General features: G+C 33.2%; 1 protein-coding gene across 1 annotated transcript; it reads right to left on the bottom strand.

Annotated features, from left to right (window-relative positions):
• Positions 1-112: 112 nt before the first annotated feature.
• LOC119835436 (FK506-binding protein 2) lies at positions 113-25,551 on the bottom strand. The gene is made up of 4 exons (XM_038360252.1): positions 25,274-25,551; positions 2,384-2,472; positions 1,377-1,564; positions 113-843 (listed from the first exon to the last, which is right to left on the bottom strand). The coding sequence occupies exons 1-4, from the start codon at positions 25,459-25,461 to the stop codon at positions 661-663; spliced, it is 648 nt and encodes a 215-aa protein (XP_038216180.1). The 5' UTR covers positions 25,462-25,551; the 3' UTR covers positions 113-660.
• Positions 25,552-26,253: the final 702 nt, after the last annotated feature.

Raw genomic sequence — 26,253 nt, 5'->3', positions numbered from 1 at the left:
ATATCAATTTTTTATAAGTATTGTTAAGTAAGTAATCAACCTTCTAAGTTTTGACTAATTATATTCCAAGGGCAAGTGAAACTCAGTTTTAGCCATATTAATAATTTATTTCAACATCTTAAGAAATGAACATCAGATATTTTTATTGCGAATATTTAAGCTGAGTATACCATATTTACTTATTTCATAAGTAGTTATGTAACATAAGTAAGTATAAAAAGAGTTATAGTGACATATTACAGATCTATGGTACCTAATTGGTAATAAATGTTGAATGTATTGATAAGAGAGACTACAACAATAACTAAGTATATTAAAAATCAGCATTAACAGTAAAATCGCAAAACATTATATTAAAAAAATATAATTATAATTAATAGAGAACAAAATTGTGTAAAATTTGTCATTAAAATAAATTATTTGACTTAATATAATAAAAGGCATAAGTACCAACAACATAAATTATGTATAAAAATTACACTAAAGAGTAAAGACTACCTGATTATTCATAATCAAGATTAATCTACACGTCACTCGAATAAAACTTAACTGAGCCAATATGTAATTATGGATTATAAATATGTGACAATCTCTATATCCTATTATTATGGTACTCCCCGTTGTGCCTAATTTTGTATAATTTTGGGAGGTACGTAACATTTATAGTTCATCGTGTTTGGGTCCTGAGAATTCTTCGTGGCTGATGAAACCATTCTTGTCTTTGTCTTCGTGTTGGAATATTTCTTCGACTAGCTTGTCATGGCTCTCCAGCATTTGTTTGATGTCTTCGCTAATTTCAGCGCCGTCGGATGGAACCATCTGCTTCTTTAGATATTCGCTGACCTGAAAAATGAAATATTGTTTAGAATAACAAAGATTTCATTTGGTTAAATAAATTATTAAACACTTTTTATACATTATTTTATATAACGCCATCTAGCAAGTCAAGCTTATACTATTATTTATTGTAATAAGCTGACCCGTGTAACGTTGTTTTGCCAATTGCTATATATATATATATATATATATATATATATATATATATATATATATATATATATATATATATATATATATATATATATATATATATATATATATATATATATATATATATATGTAGTGCTTATAATATTAAAATTGAATATTTGATTTCAACTTGATTCATAGTGACAGACCGGTTCACAGTCGCACAGTTAACAATGAGATTTTTAAGCAACCAGCTCGTTGGTCTTCATAGAAATTACAGGGGTTATTACGTGTCTTTTCAGATTCGGTTAGTCCCATCACCCGTATAAGCGTGAACTGACCTCTTCTCGCGATAGCACCGAATCACGATCTGTATCCATGGCCAAGAACGCTAACTCTATACTCACTTCTTCACGGGACAGCATGTTGTCCTTGTCAGCGTCGATCTCTTTGAATACGTTTGTTGTTGGGGGCGAGTCGCCAATGTTGATGAGTTCGACTTCGAAGTGGAGGGTGGCGTGGGGTGGGATCACGTTGCCGGCCCCGCGCTCTCCATACCCGAGCGACGATGGGATCACCAGCTTACGCTTTTCACCTGAAAATAATGAAGTTTTTTTCATTATAACACAATATCGCTTATTGACTTTTTTTACTAAAGACGGATCTTAGAGCGGGCGTACACGGACTGCTCGAGCAGTTAACGGCTGAGCGACGTACACGGACCGCTCAAGCGGTCGGCGTTGACTGCTTGAGCAATCGGTTGTTGACTGCTCCAGCTGTCGCTACCAACCGCTCGAGCAGTTGAATTTCTACCGCAGTCTAGTCATAGGCCAGAAGAGAAGGGAGGGGGAGGTCGTAAAGCTGTCGACTGCTCTAGAGCCGCCGACGGCTCGAGCAGTCAGTGTATGCCTCGCGACTGCTCGCGAGCGGTCGACAGCACGATGGAATTTCATCATGTAGTTGACGGCTTGAAGCGGTCGCGACTGCTCGAGCAGTCGTGTGTACGGCAGCGAATGAATGGTTATAGTTCACCGTGCGGTCGCGGCTTCAAGCAGTCGGTCATAACTGCTTGAAGCGGTCCGTGTACGGCTGGCCTTAATCGCTAATTCAAACTAGAACTCTAAACTTAGCATTCCTATCGTATTGTAACTTACAACGAATGTTAATGAGCAGTTTATTTGTAACACTTTCACCGTTAGATACGAACGTCATCCAAGACTGGTATATGCTATTATATATGTACCACGGGCAAGCTGGGGAGATCGGCTAATCTAACATACTTAAAAATCATTTCTAACTCATATGTTCCCAACCTAATTCTTACCACTAAGATACCTATTTGTTAATCACTACATGGTTGTATTCGTTATAAAAATGTGTCTGACATTTAAATATCGTACAGAAAATTACTTACCGACACACATGTCGACGAGACCCTCATCCCAGCCTTTGATCACCTGACCGGCACCAAGTTGAAAAGTGAAAGGTTGATCACGGTCGTAGCTGTAACGAAGAAAAGTTAGTTATAACATAGACAGTCATCATCATAATAACGTGCGTTTATCAACCATACTGTAAAATATAGCAGATAATGTAAATAGTATGTGGTTTTTAAATATTAGCTGGTTAGTGAGTTTGCTTAGTAAAAAATATTATAGAGTTGATATAGTAGTAGTAACTTTACATGCATTTTGTCAATGCGATCGGGTAAAAAGATAAATAGGTTCCGAGAATGACTATTACATAGGCCTTTGTTCCGGAATACTGTATACTGCGTCGAATACTGTGTTATATCACACAGATTCTATACAAAACTACCCACCGAAAGTTTATATTTTAGCATTTTTATATACGAGTAACTTTGATTAAGAAAAATAAAGTAGCAAATATTATAGACATCCGTCCCAAATATAAGGTACCCTACTATTAGGTACATTCTTCATACTATTACGAGAAAATTGTGAAGTGGACTGAATTTTGAACAATGTAATTTCAAATTTAGGTGTACATATAGCGTCTGCATGGAACCTATCTTATAACCGTTATATCATTTAGCTGGTGATGACACCAGGGAAATTGGTTCTACAATAATTTTAACCTCAATAGGTACCTTTGTTTTACACAAAGGGTTGAATGCGCTATTCAAAGATGTATAGCAAACAATGCGGCAATTTCTTGTATAGAAATTAGTACATTGAAAACAAGATATTTATATCTATTAATAAAATGTATGTATCTATTTGTGTTTATTAAATATATTAGTATTATACTATTTATTTAACGAAAATTATTAATATGGCGCAAATAATCTACCCAATAATCAATACGATAATTAAAAATATTGTTCTGATTATTCCCGCTAATCTTTGAATAAGATGTGAATGCTGTAACCACAAAAGCATGAATGCTTCCTTTTAGTTATATTTTACATAATATGTTTGTCACTTGCGACGGTTTTGTTGACAATTAAGCCCTTTATTTGGATAGTGATCGAGGACAATGGCCATACTTAATTAAAGCCACCGACACTGCCGCTTATATTGAAATTGCAACGCTAATTTAAAAGCTATACACACTCTATTTGATATTAAACTATTTTATTTTTATGCTTTACAATCATATCTCCGCTACAATTTCTAATAGACGCAACTATCCAACTAAAGGAAGCTTTTATAGACATTTCAGTAATTAAGAAGTTGCAACATTCCTTTTCCTTATTTTTCGTCTGGTTGAGCAATTGCTTTCCTTGTTTCGTATTTATTAACATTGCGTAGATCCGACGTATACAATTCAAGATGGAGTTTTATCTCTTATTTTTTTGAAGCTAATGGGAATATGTAATAGATATTTAACTAATAAATATACAACAAAGTCCTAGGAAACGTCTCTGTGAGCATTTTTTAACTCTTCCATGAGGAGGTACTTTTAATTACTAAACAAATCTGAGTTCTTTTAGTCTTTGACTTTAGCTGTGAAAGTCAGTGACTTCAAATAAATGTAAATTGTTTAAATGTAATAGGAATCTTCTGCAATACGTTTCGCAACAACGTATATCCGTGAGTTTCTTCACTTCACTTCACCTCACATCACTTTCACGAATCATCAAGTAGGTGCCTGGTTATGTGCATCCTTGTGTTACGTAGTTTAGGACACTAAACATATACTATGAATATTAACTAGTGACGCAATGAACCATTGGAATGTACTTGTTTGATATTTAGCAATGTGGCTAAATATAGCTTCCTAATTGCATCAGCTATCAAAGGCTTTGGAAAATATATTAAAGGCATTTTTCAAAGCTATTCAAATATTGCATACTCACATACGAATATGTAATGCTATTTTAATTAAAGGTACTTTATGTAGGTATTAATTCACGTCAGAACGCGGCACTGAGCTTAGTAACAGACAGTTATAAGATTGCAGGTGTCTGAAGTTGAAAGGAACAAAAAACATTGCACTGAACGGCTTTATATTAAATGTTGCATAATTTTATCTAAATGGCATGTAGAATATTATTGTCTAAAATATATTTTAACAACTCAATATGGGCATCAAATGAAACGGCTTGACTAATAAAATACTACTACAAAATCAAACTCACGATGAACAACAATTGAAGGGTTAATCTATATATTTACACAACTTAGGTATAACTCTCCGTCTCTAACAGTTTTTACTTTTAAATACTCTATTCGGGCGGAATCGGGGCATGCAAATAGAATACAATATAAGTGAGTCACAACAGAATTCTCTGTTATCGATGGTATTAATCTTATCGTTACATTAAATAAAATATTTTGTCAATTGTAACAAATAACAAGTCATCTTGGTAAAACATGGGCCTCCGGCCCGTTGCTTTAAAATCTTTTAACCACAGCCCCAACACTATATTAAAGACAAAAACAGACAGTACAGGTTTCAGCTAGAAAAATAACTTGCGCGTGTAATTGAAAAATTAAAACTCCCGACGTCTGTTTAAATATTACTGAAAAACCTCCCCGTAAATAGACAGTTCCTGTTTTAGTATAAATTCAATGTCCACCTTAGCTAAGGATCTATTTTAACCAAACCCATGCTCTTGATAGAATTTGCTTACGATTATTGGGGACATTACTACGAAGCTGCGAAAGTGACCTCGCCAATGAAAGTGTTACGGTCTATACGCTGAACAAGCGAAGTGAAAGCCATGTAGGTGCAATTGTTCAACTCTCTCCTGACAATGAGACTCACACGATATTACATCAGATAATAAAATTGTGACTTGCAAGATGTGATTCCGTATTAAATTATGCTGAACTTAGTTTTTATACGGGTCTCTTAATCCGGTCACATAAGAACAAAAAATAAGAGTGAAGCTACATGAATTCCTGTTTAAATTCAATTTTCAATTCTGAAAATTTCGCGATTTTTCAAAATATACTAAAAATAACAAGAAGATAAGGAAATCTACACAAGAATTGGCAAAAAATTGTACTTTTTGCGTTTTTCACCGAAACCATAAAAGTTGTAATCCTAGATTGCTCAAGAGATATAATATAGTACACAAAAATACTCGCCAAGTGAATTCCCTATCTATCTATGCTTTATAATAATACCCACAAAGCTGAAGAGTTTGTATATCTGTTTGACCACGATAATATCAGGAAATGCTGGTTCAATTTGAAAAATTCTTCAGTGTGAGATAGTTCGAATATTAAAAAATCATTTTTATATAATACTATTATACTTCACTGTAAAAAATTACAATCATAAATAAAAAGATATCAAAGTGTCAAATTGAAATTAAAAAACATTACGTTTATATTACTTTTATTACCACTTGAAAACAAATGTGATTTACAGTCGAATATTCTAGGTATTTTGTCTGTTAATGAGTTATCCAAATAGATCGTGTATTGAATACAGCAATGTCTTAAACAAACATCAGCCTTGAGTTACATTACTTTGCTTCACATATATTATTATTTAAATAGCATGAATAAAACAAAAGATATTTGCTGAAGTAATGGTATTGGCTCGGCATTATTAAAGTTCATCACAATAGACATGTATAAAAGAGAAAATTTAATTAAAAACATTTCTAATAGTAGTGTACCTTAATGACTGCTCCGTTTCAAAGGCGATGTTATAATACGATGCCAGGAACTCGTACAAAAATGTTTCAGTCAATTATCTTAGATACAGTTCCTGGATATTGCAGTATTCGTTATAATGTACCTGATCAGATAACATAATGTTTTTCGCTTTTGTATACATTTTAAACGTTCATCTTGGTTCTCATAATTAAGGTGTAATTTTCTATTAAATCAATTAGTTCCGCTGACGTCACGGTTGAGTGAAAGTAGTAAGTCTGGATATCGTCTAAAACTGGTTAGGATTCCTATATATATATGTTATAGAGACGAGTTCTTCATAGATTACGTGTTCAAAATTTTAATGATCATTTTAGGAACACAGTATATTCGAGGTCATTTGATTGTGAACTGGCTTTACTTAAAGAAAAAATATACTTAACCAGTTTTAGGGACTCGGGATGGAAATGATAACTTACAAATTTAGAATTTTAGTAGGAACATTTCAAATTTCACAGCATAAGCGGAGGTGCGAATCCATAACATTTTCCAAGGATTTTCCCCTTCGAAAAGTGCTCAACGAGGCTTAAGAAGGTATCACTTCAAAAAGAAGATGGATACGCTTTCACACAAACTTGGGCATAACTGTAATAGGATGTAAATAGTGTCAAACAATAGAGTTAATATTAGATTATTTTATATGACAAATTAGGTTATATAACTACATATATACTGTCAACAAAAAAGTATAGGTCAACTTTTACGTGAGCAATAATTTTTTTTTAAGAAATAGTTAATGGTAAATAAGTGCGGTAAACATACAACTAACACTTGGGCAAATAATAAATTGACAAATGAGTTCCAAAATAGCAATCGAGCTGTCATTGTCACTCAAAAGTAATTAATTGAAAACTAAATATGAATCGTTACTTTGTATATTTTAAAGGTCTAATAAATATAATTACGCTAATCTAAAAAATAAGATCTACAATATAAATAATAAAGTAATATAGAAGACCGAAAATAGATTGGGATTATATTAGTAATTCACACTATTTACTACACAGTTATTGCACTGATTTGTATATGTGAAATTTTTATTAAGGTATATATTAAATCTATGTTTTAGTACGCTTATATCACTACAAATAAGGAACTAATAAAAATATTCCATGTCCAAACACTTTAATAAAAAACAATAATAAATTGACAAGAACTAAATAGCAGTGAAACTCATAAATAACTATTTTTATAAAACCTGCATCACGTTTTGCACGATAGCCTTTGAACGCGGTTGCTGGCTGTGAATTTTTCACACGGCCACCCTAGCCACCCCCACTTTATTTAATAATATATAAGACAGACTTCGTCACATCTTAAAAATATAAGCTTTTGCTTGCATGTGTATATTTTTGAAAATTATTGCACCTCACTTATACACAAAAATAGTAGGTTATGATGAAAAAATTTTGGGTATCAGAACCCGATATATAAAGATATACGCGTTGTTTGTTTGACTGTTCCCCAACCAGGACATTGCATTTAACAAGGGACAAATATAACTTGTTGCTCTGTTCTTTACTTACTTATTCAGCATATGGATTGCATTAATTATTATTATTGAATGAGCGACATGAATTAGGGGTTCGAGTACCCAGTATTTATTGAAAATATCCTCGAATTAAAAAGCGGCGATCGAATTCAGGACAATGGCAGGAACAGCGATAACATCTCGCTGAATTTTTAACCACGCGGTTAGTGTAGGAATCACATGTGTTAGCCGAAACTCTCAGAAACATACAAATTTAATATTTATACCTGACAACACCTTGTTTCACTGGGTTATGAGACGTTGCGAATTTGCTAACAACTTGGTCTCTTGACAGATTCCAGCTATTATTATTCATGTGTTTAATATGAATTATAACGTTTTTACTAGTAGAATAAACGCAAAACAATTATTCAACAAGTATTGAGTGAAAGTTTTTTTATAATTTTATGCAGTACTTCAATGGGTGGAAAGTAGAAACTTAAAGTGCGCCCGGGAGCGTGAAATACCTTTACCTCAAAATATGCTGTCATGAATAATTAAGCGTAAGCACTTAGATATCCAAAAGAGGTAACAATTGATATTAAATAACCATCAATGTACCCTATAGTATTCACCCTACGAACCATTCGTTCGTAACAAGTTTATGTTTACATCTAGGTCCATGTTGTATATGGCAAAAAATTATAATTAGTAATATAATTAAAATAAGTAGAGGAAATAAATAAACTTTTTAAAGCGATTGGATTTTTTTTCTTAAAGATTAAAGAATAAAATTTCATAGACAAATAGACTTGAAAAAAGAGCGAAGTACTACTAAAATAAACTCACAAACAACATACGAAAAGGTAATTTATTCTTCATTATAGAGAACAATAAGAAAAATATCATGTAATTGTTTGTCACGAAGGCATTAAATGCAATTCAAAAGGAAATGTTTGGAGACACTATTATTTATAGAAACCAATAAGAATGTGAACTCTCAGTATCGACTCTGTCAATTACAGTTCCTTGACTAGATCTAGACACACAAATGCACTTTTAGTGGTTGTCATTGTATTATGTATGAGACCACATGCCGAAGCATTCTTGGGGTGATATGAGTAAAAATAACGCTGGATGCTCTTGTGCATTCGTTGATTCTCTGCATTACTAATACTACATACTTTGTTTGAGGGCTACGTGACGTAAGATACATTTTAATAAGTGTTTTCTATAATGTAGTTAGAGAATTCAATGAAGTATTTATGTTTGGTGCGATGCATTTTTATATTTATAATAATATAAATGGACAGCGATAGCAATAGAACGAGGAAAAATATTTCGCAATATATTTACTTTTTAACTGAGGTTCCCGAAATCAACGGGAGTCCTCTACGAGTAGCGTAAATTTTTGTAAAAACGCTTCATCCTTAGGGTAATTTTGTAAGCTCTTTCTATTGACATAATTAGTTTATTTTTAACCCGACCTTAATCATTCTCGTTTCATTTTGCGGTTTTTAAGAAAAAACTAAGTAAACATTTTTTTTACGATAGCATAATGACATTATAAAAGTTGGTCTATTCGTTAAAAAGTAGTACACAAACTGAGCTTTCGTAATCATTAATGTTTTCCGAGTTTAAGTACTATAACACATAACGACTGAAGCCCATACGTCTTAAAGTGTATCAATGTGGATAACTTGTCAGTTTTAAATACAATTTGAGAATCACTTAGGTTTGATGGCACGTCGATAAAAAATAACTCATGCAAAATTACCTGAGCTTTGACATATTTTTGTAAATGCAGAAATATTTGTTGGGAACCTTTATGGTTTGCTTCGATGTGTCTGTGCACAAAGCTAACGCGATAACTTCGCTATGCTACGTCTGTACCTCGGGTATAAAGGTTCGTATATTTTATAGAAAATATATTACCTACGTACCGTCCTCTTTTAGTCACTAACAATGTTATGGCTAGGACATCACAAAGACTTTAAAGCCCGCCGATTTATCCATAAAAGAATTTACTGAAACACAGCAAACTACCACATTCTATAAGTAGGGATATATTACGGTCGTCGGATATGTACGGTATTATACTTCTTTGTAAGAAGCATTTCTTTCGCTTTTAAAGTAACATTCATGGTTGACAATATTTAATTCAAGGAAAATGGTCCATGTACGTATGAAAAGAATCTATTCAGGATAGAAATATATTCAGAATTGTGCTCAAAAATGACTATCCTTAATATTTTAATAATAATTGTAATTTTTGTATAGCTCTCAGTTCAATAGACGTTTTAGACTGACATGGAGGCATCAGGCACGTACATCTAAGCCATAACCCGAAGAACGATGCATCTTCCCCCCATATTAATATATCATTTCATCGTAACTAAGTGAGACGGACAAATTGCTCACTACTTTATTTAGTATTTATTGGACCGAAAGGTGTGTGATCAATCAAGCGAAAGGCTCTGTTATAGTTGACTATTAATATTTTTTGTGATAATTGCATACATCGGATTAAATTACAGAAACGTTTTATATACACGGCTCATATGAGTAGAATCAAGGTACATAGGTGGAATAACTTAAAATGAATGCATACATGCCTTTTAATCATTCCTATATTATACATGTATTTAAGATTTGGAATTGTAAACCTCAAAAGTACCTTGTATTAAAGCTGCTATACGGACGGCTCATTCATCAGTAAATTTTACCTCTCAAAATACGCTATAGAACTTTCAGAGCACGATATTCGAAGCAAACGTTAACTAGTGATGAGATGAAGCTCTATTTACCGGAGACTTCTAGTCGATCAGTCAAAAGCTTAGAGGACGTCTATAGATTTGTTCATCATTACACGTACGTAATTTGTTATAAATAGAATATTCGTTTATGAAGAAACGTTACAAGCCCGAATATGGTGCACCATAACAAAACAAAAAAGAAAATACTTACGAGCGAAAGCCATAATAATATATTATCATTTTTTTCTGGAGCCCTACGTCTGAGGGCATACTTTTTAAAAAGTAAAAAATGTACAAACAGTGTGCAAAATAACCGTTTATCTTAAGCATATGTCAAGAGCGGCTTAAGTTAACTTAGTAGGTAGGGAAATGTTAAGGAAAAAACTCACTCACACGTTTACCTTGAATATGTTTCCCTTTTTTAATAAATGCATGTCACTCGCGTAATGTTTAAAATTTGTTTATCTTGTTATAAGAATTTTTATTTGAGTCTTTATCAAGCTAGCTTTTCGACCTGGCTCCGCACGTATGAGGTTTTAGCACTAATATATTATAGATATAAGAAGCCGAATCTAAGCGGACACAAATTCCACGTATCAAGTATCATTATAATCCGTTCAATCGTTCTTGAATTAAAAGTGGTGTAATTAGCACGATTTCCTTTATTTAAATTATATTAACAATTATACACGTTTGACATAGAACTTAATCACATTATTATTGAAAATTAATGGCTTAATAATTAATTTCGATACAATATGTTTGATATAATAGTGGCAACTATTTGTTGGTCATTGTGAATCAGAGTATTATTAAAGACTAGCGGTCCGCCCCGGCTTCACTCATGGTACATTATAGCCTATAGCCTTCCTCAATAAATGGGCTATCTAACACTGAAAGAATTTTTCAAATAGGATTTTTCCTTAGTGCCTTCAAACGAACAAACTCTTCAGCTTTATAATGTTAGTACAAATATGATAATAATGTGTAACAGTGCAATGAAGTAATGTTTAGAATTTTTGGCTATCAAATAGTGAAAGCGTTGTTGTAGCACGTCGCGGTCGGCAAACGCGTTATACCTTTACCGCGTGGAAAAGTGCTCTTAATTATTAACGTCGACGAGCCACTTCGCAAACGTGCCGCAAGAAACCGGCTCATGATACGTTAAACAGGCGTGATAGGCTGGAAAGGAGCTTCCTTTAACTGCCTACATTTATTCATCTTTAATATTTAGGATTTTTACAACCCTGATGGAAAAGGCTGGTTTGAGTTAAAACTCGTCGCGGCGGCATAGCTTATTTACAAATTGTCACGAGTGCCGAATTCAAGCCACAATAGATGAGATACATTTTTAAACATGTTTTTTTACACACATTCGTCTGGGTCTTGGGCCAATCGCCCGTAATAAAATAGGCAAAGATCGCACACAACCGTCGTTCGTGTATTATTCAAAGGGGTGGAGGCCACATGTGTCCACTGACAATTCACAGTCGACCGGAAACTGTTTTCCTATAGAAACTGTAATGAAAACTCAGTGCCGCGCCTGGCTGGCTTCTGCACTGTACAAAATTTTTATGCGGAAGTACGCGCACCGATACATCAATCGTTCAGATTTACGTTTCCAAAGAGAGTGAATAATGTTCGGCACATGTAACATATCTTTTTATTATACATAGAGTTAAACTAAATATATAAAGTTGGACGATGAACGTATAATACTGGTATTCAAGGGAGATGCTTTGTAAAGTTTTCGTAAGAATAGATTCGGAATTTGAACTTTTTGATAGAACGTTGGTCGCAGATTTGTCCACACAATACAATAATTTTTATTCTAATTTAAACATCTGTTCTAATCTCGTGTTGAACAAATTAGAGTTATAAAGTCGGCGACCTTTTTGTTAATTAGTTTTATTTATGAAATCGACAAAGTAAGTCATTAACTTGCAGTTATTTGTGGATACAATGCAATTTTTTGTTGTAATTTGGCATATAATTGACATTATTAAAAGTCAATATCATATGTCATTTGTTAATCTTTTGTTTCATTTATTTAAGCATTCATATTATTTCATTCAAATTTATAATTGTTTGTAATTTTGTACGAACCAAATGCGAAACCTAACCTGGGTTCTAAATCCGTCTTCGTTTCCATTTTTTAAATATGTGTTTAGAGTCTAGAGAATGTCACCTAAGGGTACTTTTTACCGCGGTGAAACATCTCATTCGCATGGGAATTTTCTTTGACGACGCGGGCGAAGCCGCGGGCGGTACGCTAGTACTTGTCGTACGAGATAATATCCTTAACAATATAGCATATCACTGGTACTGTCTACGGCGGCGAAACTTTTTGAGGGCCACATTAATTGTAGGACTCCCTGAATGGGTTGAATGAGAAACAACGTAAGTAGGTTAAATATGAAAGAGCTCGGTAAGTTTTAATTCTGTCGATTCAACTTCTTGGATGGCACGTGTTAATAATTCAGAGGCTGAGGGAAAGACCGCATCGTTACCGGCGTGCCACGCGGTTACCGCTTCACTTCTTAGAGAATTACTTTTTTGCTCAAATCGATACTAAGGAAGTAGAAGGCTTGTTCGCTCCGTATACAGCTTTGCTGCGCTTTTAGACATCTAACGGATAAATATTAGTACGTAGGTATAAAGTGTATTTTTTCATTTATATGAATGGTTTGAATTGTCTTACATTATTGCATCTGAAACTATACTAATATTATAAAGTTGTGATTTTGTGACGTTGTAGGAGTAAACCACTGGACCTATTGAAGCGATTAAAAAATATTGTGTGTATTTTATTTCTTTTTTATTCCGGGTTGAGTCGGGATGGGTAATGAGTAAGTAGTATCTCAAATTGTCTTACTTTTCCGAAACAGTATGAAATTTCGGTTGTAAAGTATTTTTCTCCCCGAAGTGATAAGTTACACTTATGGAGTCAGCTGTTCCTTATATTTATAAAGAAAAGGCGGATTAGTAACAACACTTATGACAACAATGCATTGGAATGATATTTAGTGAAAACATTTTACTTGTTATTGTTTGTTACAAGTGTTATTAATTTTACATTCCGTAACTCCTCTCTGCTCCACCTCTCTGCTGAATACTACTTCAAACAATTGTTTCCAAAAGAGATTACACAATCAATGAGGATTTAACTACAATAGTGGTATTATTGGAATACATTTTACAATTGAAACTATCATGCAATAATATCGATTTTTAAAATAATAGTCTCGTGTATCATTTTACGTAGAATATTTGCGGCTACAGCAGATAGACAGCAGAATTTGGCACCAGGTTGTAATAAATTGAATGTTGCAGATGCAATATGATAATATATTATATGATACTTATTACTTGGCTCTGAATATTTATGGTCTCTATACATCTGAAAACTGTTTAGAATTTGTTTATTCTCTTAAATCATAGATGCTGTTACGCTACGTAAAGTAACGAATACATTTAGGTGATTAAATAAAATATTATAATAACAATCATAACTTAACCTTGGCTGTGTTTTGTGTAAAAAAAATACTAGTTTTATAAATGTTATAATGATAAATTTAATTATAGATATGATAAATCCATTTTAACATTTGTAAAACGAGTATAATATTTTTATTATATACACACTATATACTGTACATTGTGTACCCACAAAATTAATTTGATAGTATGTAATAAATAAAGAACATTAATGTCGACATCGACCATCGTTTACTGTTTAGGGAGAAGAGACGGATGCGCGACGAATTGGTTGTATTTTTTCGATATTAAGTATTAAACAGCGGCAAACCTCACCCGGCCTATAAACTGCGCCCGCCATGTATCACGCAGGCCTTTACGTCTCCCGTACCCTGCAATCTTACTTTATTACTTGTGCTGCGCCTATCTTCTCCGATTATTAATGTTATTCCGCCAATACACTATACGGAAACAACGTTCGATTCAATTTAAGAAGTGCTATGTTAGTCGTAACATGCATTGTAAGAAGACTTATTAATGGAGGCGGATGACCACGCTCAGGTACCCACCTTTAACGTAGCTGGGTACTGACTACAGATGCAGGCCTCAGCGGTAACAGCATCTAACAAAAAGCATACATCAGAATATATGTTTCCTCAAAAACAGACGCAAAGCCATTCAATTCGCAATCGCAGCGTTCGCAGTGCCTGAATTTCGTGTATGCTTTTTGATAGAAGTGAATAGTAATTTAGCTGCCTAATGAAACACATGAACTGGAAATTCATCAAGCATAAATAGGAAAGAGCAAAACTTCGCGTAGCCAGATTATAAAATGTATTTCTATATTTTTCTTAACAAACTGACATAAATAGACATGTACAGCTTGAAGCCATTCCGCAAGGAAAAATAGAAGTACCAATATTGATTTAAATTGTTACAAACTATTATATGCAAATGTATCTATATTATTGAACAATTGCATAGAGTTTTAATTTTAATTGCGATAAAAATATTATCTATTAAAAGGTTATCAGAGGCCACACTACAATATTGAGTGCCCGCTGCTGTGGATCTAAATTTAAAAAATATTTATCAATAACAGATAAATCAACCTTGGATAGCATAGAGGACATTCGTTAATTTTTGTTTCTATGAAAGCACTACCAAAAAGGTATAGACAGGTAATACACATACAAACAAATAAAACAAAAGCAAATATATATCTCGACTCGACCACACATAATTATTATGAGAAATATATGTGTAAAAAAATCATTTATGTACCTATGCAAATAATTAATAGCAATGAAAATTTAAATGGAAAACTAGACGGTACGACTGATCAGATAGAAACTAATAACAACCACGGAGTGCGATCTCTCGATAATATTGCATTATCACGGAGACTGATTTGTGGAATCGCGAGGGATTTGAAAGGGATTCAATCTCAATAACATAATTAAATTAGAAATGGAAAGACAATCTGGGCGTGAAAAATAATAAAATGAATACAATAAAGTTGGCGATCAAACGTTGGACTTTTCCACTCGTTTTATAAATTATTTTCTAAAGCAAATAGCTGTTTGACGCAGGTTCGGCCATGGTACATGTATAGTTTATGTCACTTAGTGTAGTTGCAGCTTTCTAATGGTGAAAATTTTTTTTTAAATCGGTCCAGTGGTTTTTGCGTGAAAACGTCACAAACAAAAATAAGTTAGTAAAGATTAATGATGATGTATGAACTATTGTGGTAGAAAGCATAAAATATGTTATTTGGCATTCATAAATTATAATTATGGGCATTTCTTAGGCCATTTTATATTCGAACTACCTTTTTCCCGCGGCTTCGCACGCGTTAATTCAAAATAGTTTTATATATGTTATTATAAATATAAACCTTCCTCATGAATCACTATTAAAGAAACCCCATCAAAATCCGTTGCGTAGTTTTAAAGATTTAAGCATACATAAGGACATAGGGACAGAGAAAGCAACTTTGTTTTATACTATGTAGTGATAACCAACCATTAATACCCACAATTTACAAGTTTATTAACTATATTGAAACATAGTTTATATTTCATGATTATCAAATAATTTAAACAATTGTTATTTTAAAGCAGCCTTACCTGCGCAGGTACGCATATGCATACGTGTAACAATATGACCTCTCCCCCAATGTACGAGATAGTACTTATTATGCAATGAAAATTCGAGTGTGTAGGTACGCTTGATTCCACAATAAATCATGGCAATCATGCTTTGACAAGTGAGCTGTATAATATACCTGTCGGCGGAGAGGCGATGGCACGTGCATAGCAAGATGTAATCTGATAAACTTCATCAACCGTTCCAATCGAGTCACTATAAATCAGCACAGTTTCATTAAATAACCTCAAAGCTTATGGCTAATTACTAGCAACCCGATTTTTAATGATATGACTAATCAATGAAACACGTTAGTTATAAATATCTATCTAATTTTATAAAGATTTACTGTTATTGTATACAATTCTACAGTTAAAAATTTTATAAGGCGGTTGTAAGATTATAATAGATTATTGCAATTTTATCTGCGCATTTTTATTTTATTCATAGGATTTCATATGCTTATTTCGCCGTAACAAGCATTGTATGTATGTTATCTTTTCTGGTCATCAAATATGACACCGAGAACGATTTCACAAAAATTCGTCATAATTCAATATAATTAAAAGTGTACTACAGGTTTCATAGACAAGTTATGTCATTTGTTATTTGTGATTGTCATAGCTGTATCTATATCTTTTCTTTTGCATGAGACGTCGAGTATTGTTTACCGCCACGCATTGAAGTAAAAGCAAAAACAATACGGCTAATAACAATGGAATAAATTATCAATTTGTTTTTCTTTAAATCAACTATTGAATAAAATATAAATAGAAACTAAAACTCACTGGTATAATTAATTATTAACTATCTATGAATCTTAAAGTCTGTATGGGATCCTTGTGGACATTGTTACAGATCTTACGTAAAATTCTCCATACTCTTTAAAATTATATTTATATTTATTTGGTACCTCTATTTTTTATTATGAATAACTTGTCAACTGTGTTTGCCTGTGTTAGTTACATTAATCATGTATTTCTTGTTCTATAAAATTAATTAATGAAAGTCGAAGCAAAATTACTAAACCCAAAATAAATAAAAGGGGAATATACTTACATTTGATCTGATTTTAGTAGATTGATGACATAAACAACCTCAAACAACTTATGCCCTTAAATAAGAAGCTAGCTAAAAATAGTTTATATAAGTACATTATGAAATCCATTAAAAATGATGACCTATAACTGGATATAAACTACAAGCAGAGTCTATTAAGTATACCGTCAGTTTTAGCTATTATTAAACACATTGTCTACAGCATTTCCAATATGCTTTCAATGAATACAATACATAGATGACGTCGAGCTGAAACATAATGCTGTCGTGTTGGTTATCACAAAGCCTTCAAATTGCGTTGGAAGCTATTGCAAAACAATACGCAATTAAATAAATTGGAAGTACCGGATAGAATATGTTAAAAATTCGTCACATTCGCTGTTTCTTTTAGAAATTCCTTCTTATATTATATATGCGATAGTAGCTCTCTCTGTCTGTCGCTTCCTCTCGACAAGTTATGTTTTTTACTTAATTTTTAACTAGTTGAATATATATTCAACTAGTAAAAAATTAAGTTAAGTAAATTATATAATTTAGATTTAAAAACATTTGATCTTCTTTTAAAAACTTCTTTTAAACTTTCAGCTTTAAAGACTTGTATACTTACTGTTCGCTGAGTTGTCTCTTATATCCCTCAATTCTTGTTTATTTATTATTTCATATATGATCTAGAGACAGATAACAGAGTCTACATAGAGCTGTTCGAAATTGCTCGGTATGTGTAAATGTGGCTCGAGCGAGGCAAGCGCCTGCGTCGTTAAGGGCGAGCGCCCGAGCTGCCGATCCACTGTGTGTCGGTTTTTGAGTTGCTCAAAGGCAGCTCTGTCATTTGCCACGAGTACTCTAGACTCAGAATCACGCCTTTATGAACGAAGAAATGATGTAGGCTTTCTTCGCGATGTACGTGTTCACGCAGATCGATCAGTTTCATGAGGCATTTGCCGCGTGAGAATGCGGTCCTCGAACGAGCGCGGTAGCGTGGGCAACATAGGAAAGTTGCTGCGCGTGCCCAGCTCGAACCATTTCACGTTTTCTTAGACAACATGGCACCACTCATATGCCTTGCGGCAGCTCGAGCCCGCCACGTCAGTATACGGCAAATGCCTTGCGAGGTTGATAGCTCTTTGTGGGCCGGCCTCTTGTAATTTAATAATATTATATTTGCTCTCACATTTAGTCGATGAAACAATGACAGTGGTTCGTATATGAATTCAGATCAGATTATTTTATAAATCATAATTATAGCCACAGATCATTACAGCTATCGAGAATCTTGCGAGAACTTTTGTGTTACTCAACAATGGAACTGTTTAAAGTTCTTTCACAATCTAAAACAATTGTTAATAACCGCAAAATGTACTACAACAAATCACACGAATCGTTTTTAATTTAAATATATACATTCATGTATATATACCACATGAAATGACCACCCCCGCTGTAAAGTTTTCGAAACGTCGGATTAAATAATATAACGAATAAATTGCATTTCAATTCCGTTAAAGAGAATTAATTTCTAAAAATAGGTAGAATTCGTTTGTGGCACTCGCCGGCCGCTGACGGCGGCACGCAACTGTAAGGAAAAAATCTTCGATTTGTTGTTATCGTATGTTTGCAGTTACGATAAGGTCGTCTACCTATTTCACTTCGCCCATGAATTTAAATCTATACGCTATTCTAATATGTTATGGGCCAAGTAGTTATCTATTATCAAAACTTCATTATTTTAATTGTCTAGTCATTATGAATATTGCTATGCGACCATTGAACAAATTCGTAATAATTGATAAAGCTATTTATTAGCTTTGTTTTAAGGGTAGAATACGCTTGGTGTGGAGCGGTACAAGAAGCATGTTACGTTGAATGCGAACCACCGCAAGAGCCCAGCGAGCGAGGTGAGCGTGCCGAAGACTTTAGGGCGTTTCCCACTCAAACAGAAACTTGTCGTATTCGGCTCGGCTTAACCCAAACCCTCGTCCAACTAAAACAAATAGTATTCGGTTCTGGCAGTCGCCGGCCCTTGTCCTAGAACGCTCGCTTCGCACTCTCATATTAGTCATTCTTATAATGCCCGGGCGTCATGTATAATGACACATTTATACTTGGTCTGTAGCTTTTACATTCATTTCATATACATATACTCGATGTTTTAGTGTTTAAGCCTCCGATAAAATGTTTATGATGTTTACATACATTGAATTTCGAAACACCTGCATAACTCGACTAAACTAATGTAATTTATTTTCAAACAAAATTTCGAATACGTAGGCACCTACCGACAGCCATTCCAATAGATAAAATGCAAATGATTACTGACAGATGTGATTCCATCCTGATTATATTGGTAATAAGTACTTGATTGGATCGTGGATCAATTTCTATTTACCAAATTAATTAACTAGATTCCCGTGGAAATCCCTCTACATTTCAAACTTAATTTTCTTTTGAGCTATTCGAAGCTTTCTCATTAAATTTCTATCGGTGAGGTCTGGATGGTCTAAAACACACGTAGAGTAATCGATATAGTTATTGTATAGAAGAAATTGTCCGGGATTGTGTGAAAAGGACTCTGTGAACTATCGTAGTACCTACTAATATTGTAGCTCTCATATAATTATCATTATGGGTTTAATTGAAGTTGCATATCCAACGCGAAATCATACATGATGGATACATAATATTCATTTTGCTCATCTTTTGCCTACATATATATATAATATTAGAAAGTTTGTTTGTTCGTTTAAACGCATTAATTTAAGAAACTTCTGAATTGAAAAATTCAGTGTTAGATACTCCATTTATTGAAGAAGGCTATAGGCTGTGTATGTACTACAGGCAAAGCCGGGGCGGACCGCTAGTAACAAAATAAATTGTAATTTTAGTTTTCCAAACAAATCAATATTGTATAGGCATACCTATACTGACACTTGACACAAAAAGTTCAATTCATATTTGATGAGCATAATATTTCGATACAAAGGGTATACTTTGTTATGAAAACGAATCTGAACTGCAATAATGGGTTTTTGTTTTTTTCGAATGTTGGGAATATCATATTCCTTTTTTTTTGGAGAGCAATCTCGGATTCGATTTACAAAACTATCACAGTGTTGTATTCGCGGTCATTGGAAAAAAAAGTCAGCGTAGATATATCGTGGGTCGTTATATATTCTACAGATAGATATACATGATAAATGTTAGGGGATGGATAGATACTACCCCTGACAACTATTAGTAACCAAATATTGATGTCATAATCGTGGATTTACTATATACCTGAAATACAACTAAAAACATAAAGGTTGGAGTCGTTAAAAATTTTATCGATTCTAATATGTTTTCTGAACGATTTGTTCATAAGGAAATAAAAGGCTTTTAAATTTAAATTTTTAATTGAAATTTTATGAGCTGCATAAACATTTTATAATGTAATATTAATCGATTTGTAATACTGTCATTATTCAAACAATTCTATTCAACTGGATATTATAATATAACTATTGTTATCTCTATTAGAAACTAGCAACAACGAGTTGGTAGATAATCTTTAACCATTTTTAATCAGTGCTTATTCATGAAATTGCATTTAGGTTAGTAAAATCCGTAAAAGCTAAAACCTGATGATGTAATAATTGTTAAAATACCCAAGAACTTCTTTAATATAAAAGTTAAAGCGTTCCACTTAGAATCTAACTTAAATTGCTGGATAATAGCATTGATATGAACTCTACGAGCTGGCGGTTGAACCAAAATGTACAGCACAGTATTAAATTAATACGTACAACGAAGTACTTTTGTGATCATAACGTAAATTAGCAGTTTTGGTTAAAGCATATTGTATTATAAATTCGTGAAACACGCTTCGGTGGCGGGCGGCGAAATAAATCTCCAATATTATTCTCATGTGTAGAATCGCTAGAGACGTTTTTCAACAAGTAGGTAGGTATATTTTTTTAAACCGTCGCGTCGCGCAAGGAAAATGTTTATTTTTTAAAATTTATATGGCATAGCAAAATCGGGTTGGAATAAAAATATAACCTCATATGTAACAGTGCACCTTTCTGATCTAAGAAGATTTTGCAAATAGGTTTTTCTCGTTTCATCCGGACAGAGTTGAGACGTGTATCTAATTTAATATATACAGGGAACTTTAGAGCTATATACGTCCTTACATTAACAATAATAAAACGACGAAATGTTTAAATATAATTATAGTCACTATCAGGCGGCCGCAGTGCCTATGGACCGTAATACAAACTGGCAGAGTAAAGCTGGACAAGGAAAACAAAATCAGGTTCTCTGCAGATACCTATGTCTATTTTTACATTCTACTACGTCATACGTATTATTTTGAAGTAAAGTTTAAGTCATTATACCTACTATAATAGCTTTTGAAACACCGAATATGTATTGCAGTGAATATATAAAGAAAACGGATTTAATTTGTTAATTTTTGTCATTATAAAGTTATATTCAATCATTCAACAAATATTCCTTAACAATATAATGTGACGTGGACTTATTATTATACCGTTAAAACTAATGGCCAATTAATTTTATGTAACATTCTTTAAGGACCAAGATACTGATATTCTCGGTATCGCACAAACGAGCCAATCTACAAAACTACCTTTCAAGAAATAGAGCTAATTAAGATGTTGTTTTTATTGCACCTACACTGTTATATTTTTGTTTCGTCTCTTGTAAATACAAATGAATATTGTTTTCAGAATTCTATCTCGTACCTCGGTTCAATGATCAGCGAACAGTTCTAACAAACACTTCAATCTAAAAATAAATTCAAATGTAATAATTATCTGTAATTGAAAGATAATACAGGATTCAATTTTATATTTTATATTTATCACAAGTATTAAAAATATTGAATCGGTGGTTAATAAATCGTAAAACAATACGCAACATGCTTGGAATGATTGCGATTAGTACCTAACCGTGAAGAATGCGATAGAATAACGGGTGAAGGAAAAATGTAATGTTTTCTGTAATGAGCTTGTGAAATATTTGTACTGCTAAAAATACACAATGCGCATATAAAAGTCAATTAAATAGTAAATACACTTTGTAAGATATATAAAAGGCTGTTTTGAGGCTACGACGCGCGCAATTAAATTATACACATCAGGAAGAGACGGGCGGGCGACACAACAGAATTCTTAATATTCAAACAAGATTACATTTTTCTTTTTGGTTTTATATCCACAAATTTAATTACGGTAAAAAGCGATAGCGGTTTGCGGTTTCGCGACACGAAACAAAATGTAAATAACTAAGTTATAAGTTTAAAATAACAAAATATTTTATATATCACAAAATGCGTAATGCTGTTGATAATGTGTTATTTGCACTTTAATCTGACTTAAACCACAAATTATTTCTATACTAAAAAGAATTGTGCTATCGATATACTCGTGTACTATTAAGAAGAAAGAGAAATTAGAAAGGTTTTTACGTTGAAAACATTGATCTGTACAATAAAGTGTTTATTCGTTTCTTTTATAAATATCAACATATAGGGCAACAGCTACTCAAATATATACTCTGTAAAATATTTATTCGTTATCAATATCCAATTTCGTCATTGCCTGTTATTAAAGCGAGGAACTGCATAAACAATACAAAATATTAATTAATATTCCGGAAGTCTTTCCGATTGTGTGAAGGATTTTAGTGATCGGTTAAATTGCGTCAGACTTTAGTCGAGAACTTTCTATCGAATTTGGGCATCGTTGTTAGTGGTTATTTTTTGTGCGTTTGGTATGGTCTCTTTCTACGAAATGGAAGCGGTTATTTCAGCCGCCAAGCCTTTGGCTACATCTCTACACCGCAACCAGTGCTCTACTTACGCCACTGACTTCAAGTGGTGTTACCTCCTATTTACATTATACACACATATATACGTACAAGTATAATGTACTATAAAGAGTATTTCGTTCATTCACTCATTCATACTACACATTTTAATTAAATGAGTACTTTATTTCAATATAGCAAGAATCTTAGCCCTTTAGTTATAGGCGAACGACAAACATATGCATAAACATACTCGTATATCATTGCTGGATTTTATCATGCAATTCGTTGAGTAAAAGTTAGGCGCAAGAAGAAAGGTACATGAATTATAAATATTATAATGTGCAAAATTTTCACATGTACGTTAACTGTAATAAGAGTAACGACGAAAGTTTTGCGTTAACACAATATGAAGTGTGCTCGACTTAGTCAGGTAATCATGAAATAGGTACGTACGTATATTATATTGCATTCCGATTTATCTTTTTTGTTTATGGAGCTGTGAGGAGGAAATTTGTGTTTACGCTATGCATATTATTTAGTATCTACAATTAATCAGATCAGCCAATAAGTTCCCACTGCTGGGACACAGACCTCCTAAGAGGGGTTCAGACCGTAATCCACCACCACATGCGTGGTGACGGATGTCGGCGCACTTTTGATTCTTGGACATGCCGGTTTCCTCGCCGTGTTTTCCTTCAACATTTTGAGCAGTGGTGATGTGGATAATGGTCTAAAAACCCGAATTTTCGATTCAAGTCCGCGATACTCACCACTGAGCCACTATTGCTTCCAATAATTACTTGATATGCATTAAACGGAATTAAAGTTATTTATATAACATTAGGTCTTTTTGTGAACAGTGAAACGTGCACTGTACAACCATGTGAGTTATTGAATCTATCCTCAATCCTTAGTCTTATTACCGACTGACTGCAGGGTTAATGTATTTCGAGGGTATGTATGTAGGTCCATTCATTTGGCATGCGCTACAGCCGAATCAGCTGAACGGATTTTTACAGATTACGGATTAGAACGACATCTCATGTTATATCATATTATGAGGTGTTGTAATCAAGTAAAAAATTGACTATGAATTTTTTTCATTGGCAACATGAATATAAAATTAAAGATCAAGTTAAAAACCATGACCAGAAATGTAAAAACATGCAACAACGTTCTAAACTGAGAAAAATTAAAATAAAAATGCTTTTACTGATAATATTATGTATCCTACACAATTTATTGAAATAATGTTTTCCAAGTCCTTACTGAATATCAACTACATATAATATATATACCATCGGTATTCATTTACTAAGCTAGAGGTTTTTAATATTTCTCTCTCCAAATTTCTTGTCTAAGTATCCGGGTGTGCATTCATTACCTTCTACCTCCTGGCAAAACCACAATTCACTTACAGAGTTAGTTTTCCAAAGACCAAAATGTATCTAACGTAATTTAGGTTTAAAAATTGTCGAATGGTTTTCGTGCTAATTGCATTGCAATCTCGTATTTCTTATTTAATTACATTGATTAAGAAATTAGCCATGCTCTTTTCGTTTACTTCGATTCGGCGGTAATACATTCGTTTTATGTGAATTAGTGGATGTATTTTTTTCTTATTTCAAGTAGTTTTATCTCGAATACCGTTAATCCTTAATCAACCGTATACAGTAATTAAATTTTCTCCGAATTATTCAATATCGCTATCATTTAAATTTGCTTTCAGGTTTCTGTTGGTGATGATTTAAAAAAAAATATCTTTTTATAGTGGCAACAAGATAAGATAAGCGATAAATTTAATATTAACCAATATAATTGTAATTCGTAGGTACATTTATAAACATAAATATATCTATATTGTCATTCAAATTATTGTTTCTGTTTCATGAAGCCGTGATTACTAAATATATAGTGTTATACTAATATCTAGTGTTATACTTTTGCCCTAAATAGAGTTAATTAGTAATGAGAACGGTAACCTCATTAGAGAATATATCAGCAAAAAAAAATACCTAAATAAGTTTTGTATATTTTGTTATATACGTAAAGATATTAGACAAATGAACGCTTATATTCTAGAAATAATTAAAAATGGTTCATTATCCTCATGCCATATTAATTATAATCACATTATAAGAATTATAAATAACAATGAGTGATAGATTAACTCATTTGTTTTTGTCGTTATAAAATGGGTTTACGGGCTCAGTAAAGTAATATATAGGTCACACAATATTATTTATGTATGCCTACGTGCAGAAGCCAACAGTGTATTTGGAAGTTGCATCTATAATGTAAAAACGTGGCCAAAGTTTTATACATAAACTAAAAACCCGCATGCCGACGAAAAGCTCGTACATCCGGTATGATAACAATTGAGTTTAAAATTTATAGATAACAATATTCGTTATTATCATTTTTTATTTGTTATGTCCACTTACCTAGAATCAAACTTGTGGCCGTCATCAAGTGTACCGGTATAATGCATCGTAAGCATATCGCCATTCTTGGATTTGACAGTGCACCCTTCGGGAGTGCTGACTACTTCGACCTTTAATTCGGTTACATCGGATCCCGCTAAAGTGGCCCCCACTAATGCCAGAACCGCAAGCACGCAGCGCAACGCCATGGTAAAGTTACGAAAAGTTTTAAGATGAACCCAAAACACGTCCTCTCTACGCGTTCGCTCCAAATGAACTGGCTGGTTTCGGTTTCCGCCAACTTGGAAGTTGGATAAACTTTGCCAGATCGCCGCTGTACAGTTATCGCTCAATCAACAATGCTGCGTCTCACTTTTTTAAAAGTAAACAGTTAACATAAGAGCGAGATGAACATAGTTTTATCAATTTATAATGTGCGGATGACGCGGCTAGCGTGCACGCTTGCCACGCACGCGAAAGATGACGTGTGCCACTTTGGATGATGAGTGTGACGATGACTTATTTTATTTATTTTAAATCTTATTTTGTTCTGGTAATCCCAAAAAAAATTGTTTTAAAATTGTTGAGATTGAAAGAGAAAATCTACAGGCGCAACGAAATTTATACATACACATTTAAAATTAATTTATTATGCTTTATCAAAAGCTTAGAGGTTTCTGTTGGCAAAAAAAGTTTTCCTTAAAATGTCCTCTCACCTCAATACTTAATAAATGAATGCGAAAGTTTGTAAGGATGTGTGTGCAACCGATTGCAATGAAATTTGGTTCATAGCCAGCTGGACAACAGGAATAACATATAGGTAACTTTTTATCCCGATTTTCCTACGGGATACGGACTTACGCGGGTGAACCCGCAGGGCGCAGCTAGTGTAATAATATAATAGTACTTAAAATTTGAAGAACTCTTAAAATGCTCCACTAGTGACGCACGATTAATATTTCCTCCGCCATCCATATTATTATTTGGTATATATATGTACA

Source organism: Zerene cesonia, chromosome Z, assembly GCF_012273895.1.
Source record: "Zerene cesonia ecotype Mississippi chromosome Z, Zerene_cesonia_1.1, whole genome shotgun sequence".
Taxonomy (NCBI): domain Eukaryota; kingdom Metazoa; phylum Arthropoda; class Insecta; order Lepidoptera; family Pieridae; genus Zerene; species Zerene cesonia.
The sequence above is the reverse complement of the archived record's forward strand: the minus strand, read 5'-3'. Positions and strand labels throughout refer to the sequence as shown.

Bases quoted from the DNA above. Each gene is read 5' to 3' on its own strand.
- LOC119835436 (XM_038360252.1), bottom strand. From the start codon at position 25,461: ATGGCGTTGCGCTGCGTGCTTGCGGTTCTGGCATTAGTGGGGGCCACT. The intron at 2,473-25,273 runs GTAAGTGGACAT...TCTTCGTTACAG, and splicing joins GGCCACAAGTTTGATTCTAG to CTACGACCGTGATCAACCTT. The intron at 1,565-2,383 runs GTAAGTAATTTT...CATTATTTTCAG, and splicing joins TCTCGTCGACATGTGTGTCG to GTGAAAAGCGTAAGCTGGTG.